This window comes from Netta rufina (assembly GCF_964035555.1).
Source record: "Netta rufina genome assembly, chromosome: W".
Classification (NCBI taxonomy): domain Eukaryota; kingdom Metazoa; phylum Chordata; class Aves; order Anseriformes; family Anatidae; genus Netta; species Netta rufina.
In genome coordinates this window covers 2,849,198-2,866,143 of record NC_140139.1, presented here as the reverse complement: position 1 = coordinate 2,866,143, position 16,946 = coordinate 2,849,198, and the positions used below count along the sequence as shown (strand labels likewise).

The following is a 16,946-nucleotide window of genomic DNA, read 5'->3' as shown; positions in this document are numbered from 1 at the left end:
TGAATGGGAAAACCCTGACTCAGGCAGAAAGACACAGCTAACAATGGACAGTGCTACCTCAAGGATTCAAGAATAGCCCCACTATTTTTGGAAACCAATTAGCAAAGGAACTTGAAACTTGGATACCTCCGGACACTGAAGGGGCTTTGTTACAATATGTAGATGATCTCTTAATAGCTACCGAGACTAAAGAGAGTTGTATTCAATGGACTATAAGTCTCCTTAATTTTCTGGGTTTAAATGGATATCGAGTCTCTCAACAGAAAGTCCAGCTGGTTCAACAACATGTGACCTACTTGGGATTTGGAATTTCGGGAGGTCAGCGAGAACTAGGAACTGAATGTAAGGAAGTCATTTGCCGGACTCCAGAACCCCAAACGGTAAAGGAGCTACGAACCTTTCTAGGAATGACAGGTTGGTGTCGCCTTTGGATTTATAATTATGGACTAATGGTAAAGCCTCTATATGAATTGATAAAGAGTAATCAGTCAAAGTTAGTCTGGACTGGAGAAGCACGAAATGCCTTTAAACAACTTAAACAAGAATTGATGCAAGCTCCGGTTTTGGGATTACCGGATCTCTCAAAACCCTTTTGGTTGTTTTCTCATGAGAGACAAGGGATAGCTTTGGGAGTACTAGCACAACGATTGGGTCCCTATAAATGAGCAGTAGCTTACTTCTCTAAACAATTAGATGAAGTAAGTAAAGGATGGCCCGGATGCCTTCGAGCTGTTGCAGCTGTTGTTATCAATATACAAGAAGCTCGGAAGTTTACAATGGGACAGAAAATGACAGTGTTAGTCTCCCATATGGTCTCAACAGTTTTTGGAACAAAAAGGAAATCATTGGCTTTCACCACAAAGATTTTTAAAATATCAAGCAATATTAGTAGAACAAGATGATGTGGAAATTGTGGTCACTAACATCGTAAATCCAGCTTCTTTCCTTAGCGGAACTCTGGATGAACCTATAACTCATGATTGTATAGAAACAATGGAGACTGTGTATTCTAGTCGACCCGATCTTAAGGAAGAACCTTTAGAAGATGCTGATGAATCTTGGTATACTGATGGGAGCAGCTTTGTAAAACAAGGACAACGTAGGGCAGGATATGCTGTTACAATTGCTCAACAGGTAATCGAGTCTAAACCATTACCCCCTGGGACATCCGCCCAGAAAGCAGAGATAATTGCTCTTACACGAGCACTGGAACTAGCAGCAGGAAGGAAAATAAATATTTGGACAGACTCTAAATATGCATTCGGCGTGGTACATGCTCATGGAGCAATTTGGAAAGGACGTGGATTGCTGACCGCTCAGGGAAAACAGATAAAACATGCTGAAGAAATTTTAAAATTGTTAGAGGCTGTAAAACAATCAGAAAAGGTAGCTATCATGCATTGTCAAGGACACCAAAAGGGAACGCTGACTTTGAAATTGGAAATCGATTGGCAGATCAGGAGGCTAAACAGGCAGCTGAAATAACTGAGGTGAAGGCATCGTCTTTAATACCAGACGGTAAAATCCAAACTATATACATGAACATTTGAAAGGTAAAATGAAACCAGATAGATGAGTATATTTAAAAGATAACTGTGTAATAATACCCTCTAATTTGACATGGCCCATAGTTCTTACGGAACACAATAAAACACATTGGGGAAAACAAGTAACTCAACAATGTAGCATCTGTTTATTTAATAACCCCATGTCGTGGTTTAACCCGGCCGGCAGCTAAACACCACGCAGCCGTTCGCTCACCCTCCCCCTCCCTCTCTGGGACGGGGGAGAGAAATGGAAAGTGAAGCCCGTGAGTTGAGATAAAGACAGTTTAATAAGACAGGAAAATAATAATAACAAAATAATAATAATAATAATAATAATAATAATAATAATAATAATAATAATAATAATAATACAATGGTGATAATAGGAAAATAATAATAACATGTACAAACAAGTGATGCACAATGCAATTGCTCACCACCCGCTGACCGATGCCCAGCCTAACCCCGAGCAGTCCGGCTCCCTCCCCCCGGCTAGCCACCCCTATATATTGTTTAGCATGACGTCCGATGGTATGGAATACCCCTTTGGCTAGTTTGGGTCACCTGTCCTGGGTCTGTCCCCTCCCAGCTCTTACTGCACCCCCAGCCTGCCTGTTGGCAGGACAGAGCGAAAGGCTGAGATGTCCTTGGCTTGGTATAAGCACTGCTCTGCAACAATTAAAACATCGGGGTGTTATCAGCACTCTTCTCATCCTAAGCCAAAACACAGCATTCCACCAGCTACTAGGAAGAAAATTAATTCTGTTCTAACTGAAACCAGGACACCCCAATACCAGGAATAGAATAAAATTTGGAATAATCAGTAAAGGAAATTTATCTGGGACCACAGTGGTAAATTGATTTTTTCGAAACTCCCTAGAAAAGGGGGGTATTGTTATTTTCTGGTTCTGACTGACACGTTTTCAGGATGGCCCGAAACTTTTCCTTGTCGAACAAACAAAGCAAGAGAAGTGGTTAAAGTCTTGTTAAATGAAATAATATCATGCTTTGGGATTTCAGTAGCAATGTCTTCTGAGAGAGGTTCACATTTTTGTGTGCAAGTGGTACAACAGATAAGTAAGATTCTAAAGGCAGATTGGCAATTGCATACTCCTTATAGACCACAGGCAAGTGGACAGGTAGAAAAATGAACCATTTGATTAAACAACAAATAGCTGAAATCGGACAAGAAGCTAATTTGTTATGGCTTCAATCCTTTCCTTTAGCATTACTCAGAATTAGAGTTAAACCTAGAGTAAAAGAGAATTTGAGCCCCTTTGAAATTTTGTATGGAAGGCCATATCAATTTCTATTTAGTGGAAATGATCTAATGCAGCTGGGATCAGAATATTTATATACTTATATAACTGAACTTCAAAAACAATTAAATAAAGTACATAAATTTGTGTTAGGGACCAGGGTTAGAGGGCTGGATCAACCAATCCACCCCTTTAAGCCTGGGGAATATATATATAAAGACTTTTTCAGGACAACCCCTAGAGGAAAAATGGAATGGGCTATATCAAGTGTTGCTGACAACTTACACTGCTATCAAGATTAAAGAACAAGCCACTTGGATCCACTATTCCCGAGTGAAGAAGGCTCCAGGAGCTCCTTGGAAAGTAACACTAGGTGACGATGAACTGAAACTAAAGCTTAGTCGAACAAAATGAGGACATTATGGTCGGGAGTATTTGGTAATATGGTTGGCAGAAAATTTGTTCATAGAATTGTTTTGTTTTTATGGCTTATAGTTGTAATTGTGATTCAAGAAGGTGCCTCTGTGATAATAGAGAATGGTGGGTGGCCTTGAACTAAAGCCGTAACAACAGAGGATAAGAACTTTAATGGAAAGTTAGCAGTTATGGTCATCTGGCGAACAAATGGTAACTATTTATGTAAACCATCAGAATGGCAAAAATTAGGAGCACAAGATAATGTATCCTTAGCTCTTAGTTGTATGCAAGCACAGTTATGGTTACAGGCAACGGCTGCCTTGATCATTAGGGAAGGAAGTGAAGGCATTTTTCCAGCTGAAGTCCGAAAGGCAGTCTGGGACAATACCAATGATTTTGAAAAGAAGTTCCAGTCTTGGTGGACCCTGGTGAATTTTACTTATGATCCCGTTGTTAACATGGCTACTGCCTTCGTGCTTACTATACGTAATGCTACAGTTCATGTTATTCACCCGATCCTTGCACTAGGATTAAACCGTGAGAAGACAGTGCTTTATCCTTCGGAGCATAGAACATGGGCACGAATGGAGAATGGGAAATGGCAGTCTGTAAATCTAGAATCATGTGTTACACGGGAACAACAAGGATTTATTTGTGAAAGTAATACAATTGATGCTCAGGATGTATGTTTTGACACCAAGCAAGGTATCTGTCACTTTGAAATTCATCCAAATACTAGTCAAAAGACTGCGCTTGTATATGTTAGTCAAGGGTGTGCGTGTTTAAGAACTGCTTGTGATTTTGTAGAAGTAGATAAGGAGAATATAACTCTCCATAGCAAAAATCATTCTAATTTTTGTATTTGTAACTTTGTTAGAATCGTCGGGTGTGATTTTCTATATTTGGCACCAGTGGTATCCCACCAGCTGATCAAGTCTAACAACACAATGTATCATAAGTTACTACCTACACTTATTGGGATGAACCTCACACTAGTGAAGCAACTAGTTAAACACCAAGACCTGATTAAAATTTTAAAAGGCATTCAGGAAAATGGAGAGAAGACTCTAATTACTGTCCATCATGATACAAAGGAAATAAGCAGAGTTTTGCAAAGAGTAAAACGAGACACAAGTCACAACTGGTGGGATACGCTTTTTGGATGGTCGCCAACTGTAACTGGAATTTTGAACACATTGAGTCACCCAATTATTGCTTTATTGATATTAGTTGGTATAAGTTTAATATTGTCTTTTATATTACTTGCTTGGAATTGGAAATTGTTACAACGAATGTCCATGTTAACCTCCTTGACAAATGTGCATGGTAAGGTATTGAGGGGTACATATCATAAAGACTGGGAAAAAATTTTCGTATTAAGTAAAAGAATTTACTAGATTTTCCAAGAAAAGGGGGGAATGATATAGTATAAACTCACTTTAGGATAGAATAAAGCTTGTGGATTGATATTGTATAAACTTACTTTAGGATAGAATAGAACTTGTGATTAAAAGTTAGCAAGGACAAAGTAAACAACATCTTGTTATCCGTAGACCTTCTGTTACGTTTAAGCATTTTGTTATTTGAAAACACCCCATTATCCGTTAACACTCAGTCAGGCTGAGACTTGAGATAACTTGAGTCAACTGTCTGTTATGTCCTGTTAACTGAGACATCCTGTTATCCGCCGACCCCCAGTTAAACCGAAAGACAACTCAGCATTTTTACAGCCTGGAAAACAACTGATTAAGAAAGTGCATTACGAGGAAGACCTACGGCCTTCCTCCCAAAGACCACTGCCCACATCCTGGAGACCCTGGCCCACAATTCTTGGAAGGCTTTGCGCAAGCGCAAGGACTGATAAGCTAATTAGCATACGAAGCGAGGGTAGGCGGGGTTAGATAATGAATATGTATAGGTGCTAATTGAATATTCATTGTTTCGCTGTATAAATACGAGATAGTTTGTCACTTCAAACATGCACGATAGGCGGAAGGATCCCCCGTGCATCCAGCGCTGCAATAAAGAATATACCACTTAAGGAAATTCGGCTTTGATCTTTAAATCAATGGATATGCTTTTCTTCGATCCGGGAAGAACGGGATACATAAGGCCTGAAGACCGAGTTGCTTGACAACTTAAAGCAAGACATATTGTTCAAAAGGAATGGAAAATGGAGACGGTTAAGTCATGGAACTTAAAGGATTGTTTGTTACCTTTCCTGATTGTACATATGTATAGGCATACTCGGGTTTAGTATGTAAAGCAATGTTCTGTATATTTAGAATGTTTGATGTTTGTGTGTGCATGTTGGTGGAGCGTAGACTCCCCGCACACCCAGTGCTGTTTACTTGCCTTTTATAGCTTTTATACCTTTTAGAAATATTTGGTTTATAAATATTACAAAATTCAGATTGAGTTGAGACCTCATTTATAAGAAGGGCATAACTTCATTCTCCTGTTGCATCTCCATATTGAGGACATGCTCCCTTATGCCCCACAGCAGCACTTTTCCACTAACTATTCATTGGTCAACAACTTTGCCGGGCAACAGTGAACACCCAGCAACTTCCATGCCTTAACTGCTGGAGAACAAGAAACTGGAGACTGCATGGAGTCTCCTGAATCACCCTTCTTTGTTCCCTCTAAACTCTTTACATTCCTGATGGCCTCATCGTTAAGAGTCTGATGTTATCACCAACCATGGGGCTTGCCGAGCCACATGGCCACAGTCCCACACAGCAGGGCCCCTGCATAAGATAAAGGGCTAGCCAAGCCTCGGGGGAAGAGCTGCTTACCGGTTGGATAAAGATGCTGCAGGATCCCATTGTCCACAGTGTGAAGATCCTTCACCTTGAAAGAAGAGAAGAAATACAAGCGGAAAAACTTATTTGGGAAGAATCCTTCCCAAGTGTTATCACCCACGAAGACCACTCTTCTTCCTGAAGCAGAAAGAAAGGAATTAATGGGAGCAGGGAGCATGCCATTACCCACGTTAGTGCAAATAGCCCAAGCAGATCCAGGTCAGGCTCCAGAGCACTGGCTCCTCTCCAACCCACACTCAAAAGTGACCTAGAACTAAAATCCTGGGCTCAAACTTGAGAAACATGACAGTGATGGGGCTTCATATGCAGAAAAGAGAAGGCAAAAGCCTGGCAACTTTCCATCACCCTCACTCTGCCTGTCCTTGACCTGTCTGCCACTAGCCACCCCTTGGTGTTTTCATAGAGCCTATTCAGCATGGAAGCAGGATCCATCCCCCTGAGCAGGCTCTACAAGTGTTTTTGGCCTCTGATGATTTACTGCATGTGCCCTCCTTTCTCATGCACAGGGAAGCTGACAGCCCATCACTGCTGCCTCACCCCAGGCACAGGCGTGACTGATGTCTGTGCTGCACTGAGCCCTAGAAGGAAATCTCTGGGTAACACAATCACAGACTGGCCAAGGTCGGAAGGAACCTTGGAAGATCACCCAGTCCAACCCCCTGCTGAGCAGGATCACCCAGAGCACATTGTGCAGGATGGCAACCAGGTGGGTTTTGAGTATCTCCAGAGAAGGAGATTCCACAACCTCTCTGGGCAACCTGTCCCAGTGCTCTGTCACCCTCACAGTGTGGGAATAGAAATGTTGTTTTTGCAGAGTTACATTGTTTAGAAGGAGGGAATGTGGTACTGAGATATGCTTACAGTGATAAGAAAGTTTAGCAGGCGACCTTGTAAAATGCAGACAATCAGACTCCTTAGGACAATTAGGTGAAAATCACGGTGTCAAGTCAAGTCAGATAAGTGAAGAAACATTACCACTTCAAGCAGTAAAAATGTCAAAAGAAATTTGAAATTTAACAGGCCGGTGACTGAAGGCCATGCATTGTTTGTGAAGCATCAGATAGATTGTGAATCTGGATTACCCACTCAGTGGGGAAACAGGGGAGGGTCCTGCCATCAAAAGGTATATAAACTGTGTTTTGGAACTAGTAGATGCGCTCTCTCCTGCTTGTGGGGTGCCCACCATTGCAATCGGGAATAAATTACTACTTCACTGAGATCCTCGCCTGAGCCTAAGTTATTGGCTACGGAGTGTTTCTCACAACAGTAAAGAAGTGCCCTCTCACATTCAGACGGAACTTCCTGTGCTTCAGTTTGTGCCCGTTGCCTCTTGTCCTGTCACTGGGCACAAGTGAAAAGAGACCGGCTTCATCCTCTAAACACCCTCCCCTCAGATATTTATACACATTGATGAGGTCTCCCCTCAGTCTTCTCTTTTCCAGGCCCAGTTCTCTCTACTATGTCATCCCACCTAAACAAGCTCTTTACAGCACACCCAGGCAGCACCAAATTACACAGAAAAAGTGGTGACAGCTGCAGACATCCTGCGTGATGCCCCCATGACATACCTGGCCCCAGCTCTGCCCCCATCAGGCCTATCACCCGACCGCAAACAGAACCCACTGGCAATGCCCTTGGCTTCTCAAAGCCACTCCTGGTGGTGACCTTGTGACAGTCACCACTTGTACAACCACTTTCATCTGCTTTCTCATCATCTTTGTAGAAACCCTAGCCAAGCTCCCATTTGTTTCCTACTCTCGGTACAAGCCAGAGAAACCCAGCCTGCATGACAGCTCTGGCCAAGACAACTGACATCTGGGTGAGAGCAAAAAAAAAAAAATAGCTGAGGGATAGAGGCGTGGTAAACAGCTCCCTTCCTGAGGAAGAGAGAGAAATAAAGGTCCCATGTGAATGCTGACCAGCATTTTCCATGTTCCCCTCCTGGCCAGACACCACATGTACCGTTCTGCACCAGCTGTGCCAGCAGGTTGTCCTCCAGGATCGCATTGGTGGCAAAGTTGCTGCCCACATCAATGAAAGCGTGCAGCAAGCTGGTGGTGAGGCCCTTGATGTGCTGCCTGATGGCAGTGGGAGGATCAGCTCGGAAGCAGTAGAGGCAGGCATGGCAGGGCTGGGAGCTTGCCAGGTGGTGCAGGAAACTCAGCTTGTTCTCGTAGGGCAACAGGCTTACCTTGGCTGGGTTAAACCTGGCAGACTTGAAATAGAGGGCATCGATGATGACCAGCATGGCCTTGGGAAAGCGCCAGGGCAGCCAGCAGGAGCCTGGCGGGAGGCTCTGCTTGTCCCACAGTGGTGGCATGAGAGGGTTTGAGCAGGAACTGCTGTTGGGAAGCTCAATCCAGGTGAGGAGGAAACCACTCATGAAGAGCCTGATACCAGCAAAAAAAAAAAAGAGAGCAGACCAAGGCCAGGAAGAGCAGCACTGGCCACCGCTGCATCCTATGGGGAAAAACAGGTAAACTTAGTCCCTTATGGCTCTACTGGGACCAGGTGACAGCTACCTCACCAGTACCCACCCCTTGTACTCTACTGTCCCTCCAGTCGCTACCTTACAAACCTACCCCTGCACAAACCCAGGTAAAGTCCCGGGCAATGCCCCTTGTGCTGCTGCCACTCCGTGCCACCCCCAGTACCCTAACTCCCTGCCCATTTCCGTGTGCCCTCAACCACCCCCACACCCTCCAACCCCCCTACATGGACCATCCCCGTGCCCCCACTCCCCCTGCAAGCCACCCTGCAGCCTCCCCCGTTCCTCACCTACCGCTCCCCCACCTTCCCCACCCTCCTCACCATCCCAGCACCCCCTGGTATCCTCTGGCCTCCCAGCCTCACCATCCCCCGGCCTCGCTGGCCTCCTGTGGCCTCCGCTGCCCTTGGAAGCACCCAGGAGTGGCAACGCGAGGCTTGGCGGAGGTGACAGTGGCCCCCAGCCACCGTTCCCCCCAGCTGACACCAGCTGCACCAGTACCCAGTGCACCCCTGTCCCCTGAGGATGGCAGCTACAGCTCGAGCCACCACGCACAAGCAGGTGAAGCCCAGCCTTGTGCAAGGCTGCATGCAAATCCAGCCACGGGGACAAGCAGCCCACAGTCCCACAGAGGAATCCTCTTGCAGATTGTCCTGGCCCCCAAATTGCTTGGGATGAACATCATCTCATGCTGCATCCCTCCATATCAATACACAGCCCTGAGCACCACGAGGATGAGCTGCAGCACCAGTACTATTTATTACATGATTAAATCCAAATACAAAAGTAGGGCCAAGGGAAGAAGAAGAGAGTCCCACTGGGGAGGGCAGCAGAACAGGGCTCCCCGCAGCCCGGCAGGCCCTGAGCGAGTGTCCCCACTCTCGCGGGTGCTGCACCATCAATGTGTCCAGTGTCCTTCAGGCCCCGCTAGCTGGAGGTTGCCTGCTCTGCCTTAAGCACCTCCATGCTTTGGGGCTGGGGGTCCCCATGGGCTGGGGGTATCTCATCCTGAGTCTTCGCAGCTTGCATCTTGGTCAGTGTGGTGTAGATGCCCAGGGCCTGCAGGGAATGAAAGAGCCATCAAGGAGGAGAGGAGACAACGTACCCTGCAGGGACTGGGAAGGTCTCTGGAGAAGGCCCTGTGGGTCAGCAAGAAGTGTCCTTGCTGTGGGGCTGTGGCAACTCTTGACAGGACACACATAGAGCTGTGACAGGGCAGGTCCCACAAGGTAGGCAGGGCCACAGTGGACTCTAAAGGGGCTGTGTTCGAGGCCCTGATGTTGCTGTGCTACACCACAATATCAGACAGCCCCATGGAGGACTCCTGCCAGTGCACAGCAGTGCCTTCAGGAGCTGACCCAAATCCCTGTTCAGCCCTGTTTGTTCAGGGATGGACAGGGAAGAGGCAAACTTCCACCCCAGAGGTAGTAAGAAAGTCATATTTTCATATTTTTGCCACCTTGTTTTGGCAGAAAAAAGGGTCCTGTCTCCTACAGCTGTAAGCTGGCTCAGGCCAGTCCCACAGCCAGGGGCTGCCACAACAGGGACCTCCTGTTCCCACAGGATGCTGCAAAACAGCTTCCCCAGCCCACACCTTCTATTTTATACCCACCCACTGGGCCAAATTCCTCTCCTAGCATAACCACCTTCCCCACAGGGGCTGTGAGCTTCACCTCCCTCAGCCTCTGATGAGAGGCAGGGTCCTTCCTCCAACACTGACCTGTGCGACCATGTGGGTGATGTCACTGGTGTTGGCTGGCAGCAGGACCGTGTTGGAGTCTTTGGCAAGCTTGGAGAAGGCGCTCATGTACTGCTCGGTCACAGAGAGAGAGGCAGCTGTGCTGCCATGCTGCGGAGAGATGGTCAAGGCTCATCAGGAAGGAGGCTGAGCCAGGCACCACCAAGAGCTCAGCCGTGCCCGCACCCCCAGCCTGCCCCAGGTGTCAACAAAACTCTTCACTAAGATGCCAGGGGGCATCTGTGAGAAAGCTGGGTGCCACCCCAGCTTCGGGATCATCTTCCTGTGCTGGCACCAAAGCTTTGCCCCAAGGAGCCCTCACTCACCTGCTGGGCCAGGGCAGCCGCCAGGAGCTGAATGGCCTCAGCCTTGGCCTTGGCCCTGACCAGCATGGCACTGGCTTCTCCTGCAACAAAGCACAACAAAGCACATCAGAACTGTGACAACACGCTTGCAAGAAGTATATCAAGAAAATGTGGTGCATACAAAGCCTCCTTTTCCCTAACAATAGCACTACAATTGTCCTGCAACGCCTCTCCTGCTGCCCCAGGCTGTGGGGAAGCAACACCAGCTGCAGCACAGTCCAAGGGTCCCAGCAGGGAGGAATGAGAGCAGCTGAGGCAGTCTGGCTCACAGCAGTGCAATCTGCTCCCAGGAAGCATCACCCCTCAATACAGAGGGGTGCAGAACCCCTGGTGTTCAAGGCATGTTCTAGCCAAAGGGGCTACCAGCAGCTTTGTTGATTTTCTCAGCCTTCTCGGCTTCTGACGCCAGGATCTGGGCCTGCTTCTGCCCCTCAGCCACATTGATAGCAGATTCCCCCATCCCCTCTGACTCCAGCACTGTCGCACGCTTTCGTTGCTCTGCCTCCACCTGCAAACACAGGTCAGATGCCTGCCTGCCACAGCCACTCTGGGGGCATCCCACCCATGGGGCAAGAGCAGCAAAGATACTTCTATGTCCCTACTGGGCAAGCAGAGCTTAGCAAAGGGTAAGACAACAGCTACAAAACACTGAGTGATCCCCAGCAAGGGTTGGTTCTGCTTCCCAGATGCAGTTTGCTGCAGTAGTGAGCCCAACCCACAACATACCATGCTGCCCTGGTCCCAGGCATACTGCTCACAATATACCACGCTGACTCCATGTGGGGCACTCACTGTAACGCCACTGGGCGCCACCAGCTCACAGAAACTGCTCCGAAGAGCACCCACCAGCCCACACAACCCTCCTCAGTCTGGTCCACATCTAACAGGCCAGCCTGCTTCCCCTCCTCCCCTTCCATGCCTGCCCTAGGCTCTGGCATCCCACTTTCCTCAAGGGGAGACCTTCAGCTCTGAGTTTTGCTTCCTGCAGAGCCCAGCAGGCCCCAGGGATTTTAAAGGGAGCTGGCAGAGCTTGCATGTACCAGGCAGGGGCCACCACTGCAGAAAAAGAATAGGGATTATTTACACAATAGCTGTGTATTTGCAGCCAAAGTTCCAACAGGCTTCCCTCCCTGCAGGATGGCCCAGAGTGCTGCCAGCTCTGGATGGAGAACAGCCATGCTTCAAGGAAGAGGAAACTTCCCTCTCATTCCACATCACCCACCCAGAGAGCTGAACCTGCATCTGCATAGATTCCTTCACGCGGGGGGGCACGTGGATGTCCTTAATCTCGTAGCGCAGGCACCAGATGCCCCAGCAGTCTGAGGCTTGGTTGATGGCATCCACTATGTTAGCATTGAGGGACTCACGCTCCTGGCAGGCACAAAAGAAACAGCAGAGAACAAAGAAGAGGTGCTTAGCGTAAGACAGTGACAGAAGGGAAACAGACACCTCATTCCATGGGCAAAGGTCAGCCAGAAAATCCCCAACTCCACGAGTGTAGGGCAGGGCAAGATGCTTTCCACATCTCTCGGAGGGGTCACCTTCTCCTAGAAAGGGCAGTGCCCAAAACTGAAATTACTGATACAAGCATCTGGTCTACAACTGGATACAGAAATGTTCCAGGAACACAAACAGCTCCTGCTTCTGTCCAACAAATGCAGCACGAGGATTACAGCCCCCCTGAACAAGGTCAGCCAGGACACTCATCACTGGGCCTAAGCAAAGAGTAGCTGATTTGAGAGACACAGTCACACCAGCTGGGTTTGGACATTGGCCAAAAAGATCCAAAGCAAGACCCATCTCCAAAGATTCACAAACAGGTTGACTGAAATGGAAGCCAGAAGCCATCTAAGCAAAGGGCATTTTAGTGTTATACATATCAGCCTGGTTGTACAGGCCCCGCAGGGTTTCGAGATGCTGCCAGATGTTGGCAGCACTGGTATCCACCTCCCCTGCTCACCCGCAATAATCTGTCGAGGGAGTTTGCCAAGTTCAGATCTCATGGTGGTCTGGGCCAGCTGGGTCACGGCATATTCAGGATCCTCCACCCCGTAACTGGCCTGGGGAGCAAAAGCAAAAACAAGAGAGTAAGTGGCGGTGCTGAAAGGGACCCTGAAAGAGGTTGTACTGTGTCTGTCTGGGATGGAGTCACCTTTCCCTGCAGCAGCCCACACAGTGCTGTACTCTGCACTCGTAGCTGAAACAGCACTGATATCACTCCAGTGTTGTGTCTGTTAGGAATGTTTTAACAATTCGTGTCCATAAAGAACAGTCCTGTCTGCCTCTGGGCCCTGCACTGGCAATTCAATTCTTGAACCACAGATGCAGTGTGTCCCAGTCTCCCCCTCATTCTAGTCAATTTATCAAGTCTTCAGAAAATACTCCTCAAATTTATGAACCTGTTTGCCTTTGTTATTCTGGACTTCTATTTCTAACAGTTACAGCCTTTTTTTTTTTGTCTTCTTCGAGATTAACTTAACACTGCTATAGGTGTGACCGTCCCTGTGAATGGCTGGTGAAGAATGTTTTAATTACTGGTGAAGTGTCAATAAGAAAGCTATTTGTGTTTGTATGAAGTCTTTGATGTCTGGGGGTTTCAGAACAACTGATAACAACTAGTGACTGTTATGGGATACTATGCAGGCCTCTGATATCTGGCCAGGTGGCCAAGAGATTAAGAAGAAGAAAAAAAAGAAGCTGAAGGACGGCTAGGAGACAAGACCTGCAGGGGATGCTGTGTAAACTTGACACGGTGCCAAGGAGTACAAAGGGGAAGGACAAGAAAAAAACTTGGAGAGAAAGACTATGAGCCTTCAGCATGAAAGACCCCTAGAGACCCCCAGAGGGACCACCGGAGACTGATGCGCATGCATAATGGATCCCGGAAGCTAATTATAATAATCTATTTTTTTTAGAAGTAGTAATGAATATGTATTAGTCTAGGAGCATAAAAATCAGCTACTTGATGTAACTGGGGTGTGTCCTGGTGGAGCGGAGACTCCCGGTGCACCCAGCGCTGTTTGCTTACCTCTATTCTTTTAATAAATCCTATTTTTTATTTAACCCTATTTTGAAGATTGAGCCATTTCTAACATGTCTATTGCTGCATAGTGCTGGCACAGCATCAGGACTCCTTCCAAGCCCCCAAGAGCCAGCAGGCTGGGCGTGGGCAAGTGATGGGAAGGGGACATCGCCAGGGCAGCTGACCTAAACCAACCGAAGGGATATCCCATGCCATGGGGGGGCTCTCATGGTGGAAGCATCTGTCCTCCTGAACAACCGCTACGCATATTGATGCCCTGCTTCCCAGGACATGGCCCAACATCTCTCACTGACGGAAGTAGACAGTAACTGCTTTTCTCTCTCTGTGCTTCCGTGTGGCATTTGCTTTATTTTTTTTTCTTTCCTTTTTTTCCCCCCTCTCCCTTTTCCCTTTAATTAAATCATCCTTATCTCAAACCTCGAGCTCTTTGTGTTGTATTTTTTCCCCCTTCCTCTTTGAGGAGGGGGAGTGAGAGTGGCCATGGTGGAACTCGGCTGCCCACCTGAGTAAAACCACCACATAGGCAAAATGAGGAAAGGTTGTACTAAAATGAAAAACCTGACACAGACACCCCCGTCAACCTCCTCCTCCAAGAGAGCAGTCCTGGAGAAGGGGATGCTCAGCCCACCTGCTTGCGGAGCACAGCAAGCCCAACAGAGGCTGGAGCATGCATCTTAGAGAGAAGTGAGCTGAGAGAGGCTGGCCACAGTGGCCAGCTGGGTGAGGCTGCATACGCAGAGCCTGCAGGGTGCAGCCATGGGTGCTGGAGGCTGGAAGCTGCAAGCTGCCTCGTGCCTCCAGGGTCAAGCTGGGCCTCAGTACAGCAGGGACGGTACCTTGTAGGGGTCCATAACCCGCAGATAGAGCACTCCATCAATCTGCAACGTGACATTATCTACCAGGAAAAGAATGACACATCCTGTTTACTGAAACAGAAGAGAAAAGGCATAGCAGCCCCCCTTTCCCCTGATAGAATTAGCAGAGCTGGGCATGGTTGTCCCTCTCCTTCCTGTTGTCAACAGTGTGGCATGGAGAGAGGGATCAGCTGAAATAGATCTCCTCGTGTAAAATGCTTTGTAAAAAGGATCCCTACATTCTCTACAAAGTGTCTCCCTTTGACTTTTAAATACACCAGAAACCTCAGGTGTCAAGATCAAAACATTTCATGCTGAAGCTACCTTAACAGGTAAAAGATTTAAGAGGGGAAAAAAAGAAACTTAATACTAGAATTATAACAGACAAGTCCACCAACCAGATCCAAAATCTTTGCATGTCATTTGCAAAAAACACAGTGGAGATTTTTCCTGGTTCAACACATGAAAATTTCTGAAATACGAAAAATTGATTATTGCCTGCTGTATTCATCACAGCAAGAAGTGGAGCACCCCAGAGGGGCACATGGGACCTCCTGGTTTTGCTGATCATAGTGGCATGGGCAAGACTGGGTCCACAGACATTTCTTCTCAGAAAGAGCGGTCAGGCATTGGGATGGGTTGCCCAGGGAGGTGGTGGGGTCACCGTCCCTGGGGGTGTTCAAGGAAAGGTTGGATATGGTGCTTAGGGACATGGTTTAGTGAGTGACACTGAGGGTAGGGGGATGGTCAGACCAGATGATCTTGGAGGTTTTTTCCAACCTTGATTCTGTGATTCTAGGAGCCTGGGACATTTCCTCTTGTCCCTGCACTATCCCTTGTTCACCACAGATGCAGGGGATGGGAAGGGGCAGGAGACAGAAACTTTTCCTTACTTAGGGTGACAGCTGACTGCTCTGGGACATTAATGACAATTTCTTTGAGACTCTGCACATAACGAATCCGATCCAGCAAAGGGATGAGGAAATTCAAACCCTGTGAAAAAGGTGGGATTAGACAGTTGAGCCCTGAAGCCAGGCAGAGGTTTTCCCACCCATGGAGCTCAGACAACCTAGAGAGATGTGCAAACAAAGCCCAAGTACGTGACATGCTGCAGATGCTTCAGGCTGAGCAAACATGCTTCATACATGTGGGGAGCTTAGGTTTTTCACTGATTTTAACACACAATTTTAAAGGAAATTAGTCTACAAGCACCTGAAAGAATCACAGTCTGACAGAATAAGCACGGGTACTCTGACCATCCTCTGAATCCTCTTGCAAAGCATGTGCCTCGCCACAGCTACAGGAACCTGCCAGACCCAGAAGGGCAGAAAAGCAGCTCCTTACGGGCTCAAGGATTTGGTGGAACTTGCCCATCCTCTCCACCACCCAAGCCTCCTGCTGCGGTACGAAGAGCACCCCAATGTTCAAGGGCAAGCTGGAGTTCAACCGCTGCGGAGCCGGGGCCAGCCACGCTGAACGCTTCAGCTGCTGGGTGCACTGTGGGACCGAGAGGCACGAGATGGAGCCCAGCAACGGGCGGGCAGCCCCTTGCCAGCAACCACCACCAAGCCTCCTCCTCCTCCAGGCTCGCAGCCAGCAGCCCGAGGGCACACGGGTGCACACCACGGCTGTTCATGGGGGGGGACTCACCCCGCCTCCGGAGCTACCCCCAAGCCCCTTCCCTCACATCCCACCTGCGGACCCCACCCCGGGACCCTCACGGACCACTCGGCGCCCCCCAGCTCCGTTACCCTGGGGTTCTCCCCACACACACACTGTCCCCCGACCCCTCAGCGGTGCCCGTACCTACCCGCAGCAGCCCAGGCCCTGCCCGGGCCAGCATCGCTCCCCCAGCGATGCCGTCCCTGCTCCCGTCCCGTTGCTGTTCCCCACCCGCCGCCCCGGAACCCTCCCCAGGCAGCACCACCTCTTCCGGAGCCCTCTCGTCGCCTCCCGGCCCGCCGCAGCAGCTGCTGCCCTTAGTTCCCTTTCGTGTCCCCCCCCCATCCCCTCGGGGCGTTGTGGGGCTGGGCTCGATCTCCAAACGTTTATTAAATAAAACTGTGGGAATAGAAATGTTGTTTTTGCAGAGTTACATTGTTTAGAAGGAAGGAATGTGGTACTGAGATATGCTTACAGTGATAAGAAAGCTTAGCAGGTGACCTTGTAAAATGCAGACAACCAGACTCCTTAGGACAATTAGGTGAAAATCAGGTGTTAAGTCAAGTCAGATAAGTGAAGAAACATTACCCCTTCAAGCAGTAAAAATATCAAAAGAAATTTGAAATTTAACAGGCAGGTAACTGAAGGCCATGCTTTGTTTGTGAAGCATCAGACAGATTGTGAACCTGGATTACCCAGTCAATGGGGAAACAGGGGAGGGTCCTGTCATCAAAAAGTATATAAACTG

The 16,946-nt window shown here is 48.0% G+C and overlaps 1 protein-coding gene across 1 annotated transcript; it reads right to left on the bottom strand.

Annotated features, from left to right (window-relative positions):
* Positions 1–9,315: 9,315 nt before the first annotated feature.
* Positions 9,316–15,925, bottom strand: LOC311220888 (stomatin-like protein 2, mitochondrial). The gene is given in 10 exon segments (XM_084304519.1): positions 9,316–9,595; positions 10,257–10,385; positions 10,601–10,680; positions 11,003–11,147; positions 11,876–12,010; positions 12,600–12,621; positions 12,623–12,699; positions 14,519–14,577; positions 15,430–15,529; positions 15,881–15,925. Coding segments are annotated over 10 exon segments (909 nt in total). The 5' UTR covers positions 15,911–15,925; the 3' UTR covers positions 9,316–9,463.
* Between the last annotated feature and the right edge of the window lie 1,021 nt (positions 15,926–16,946).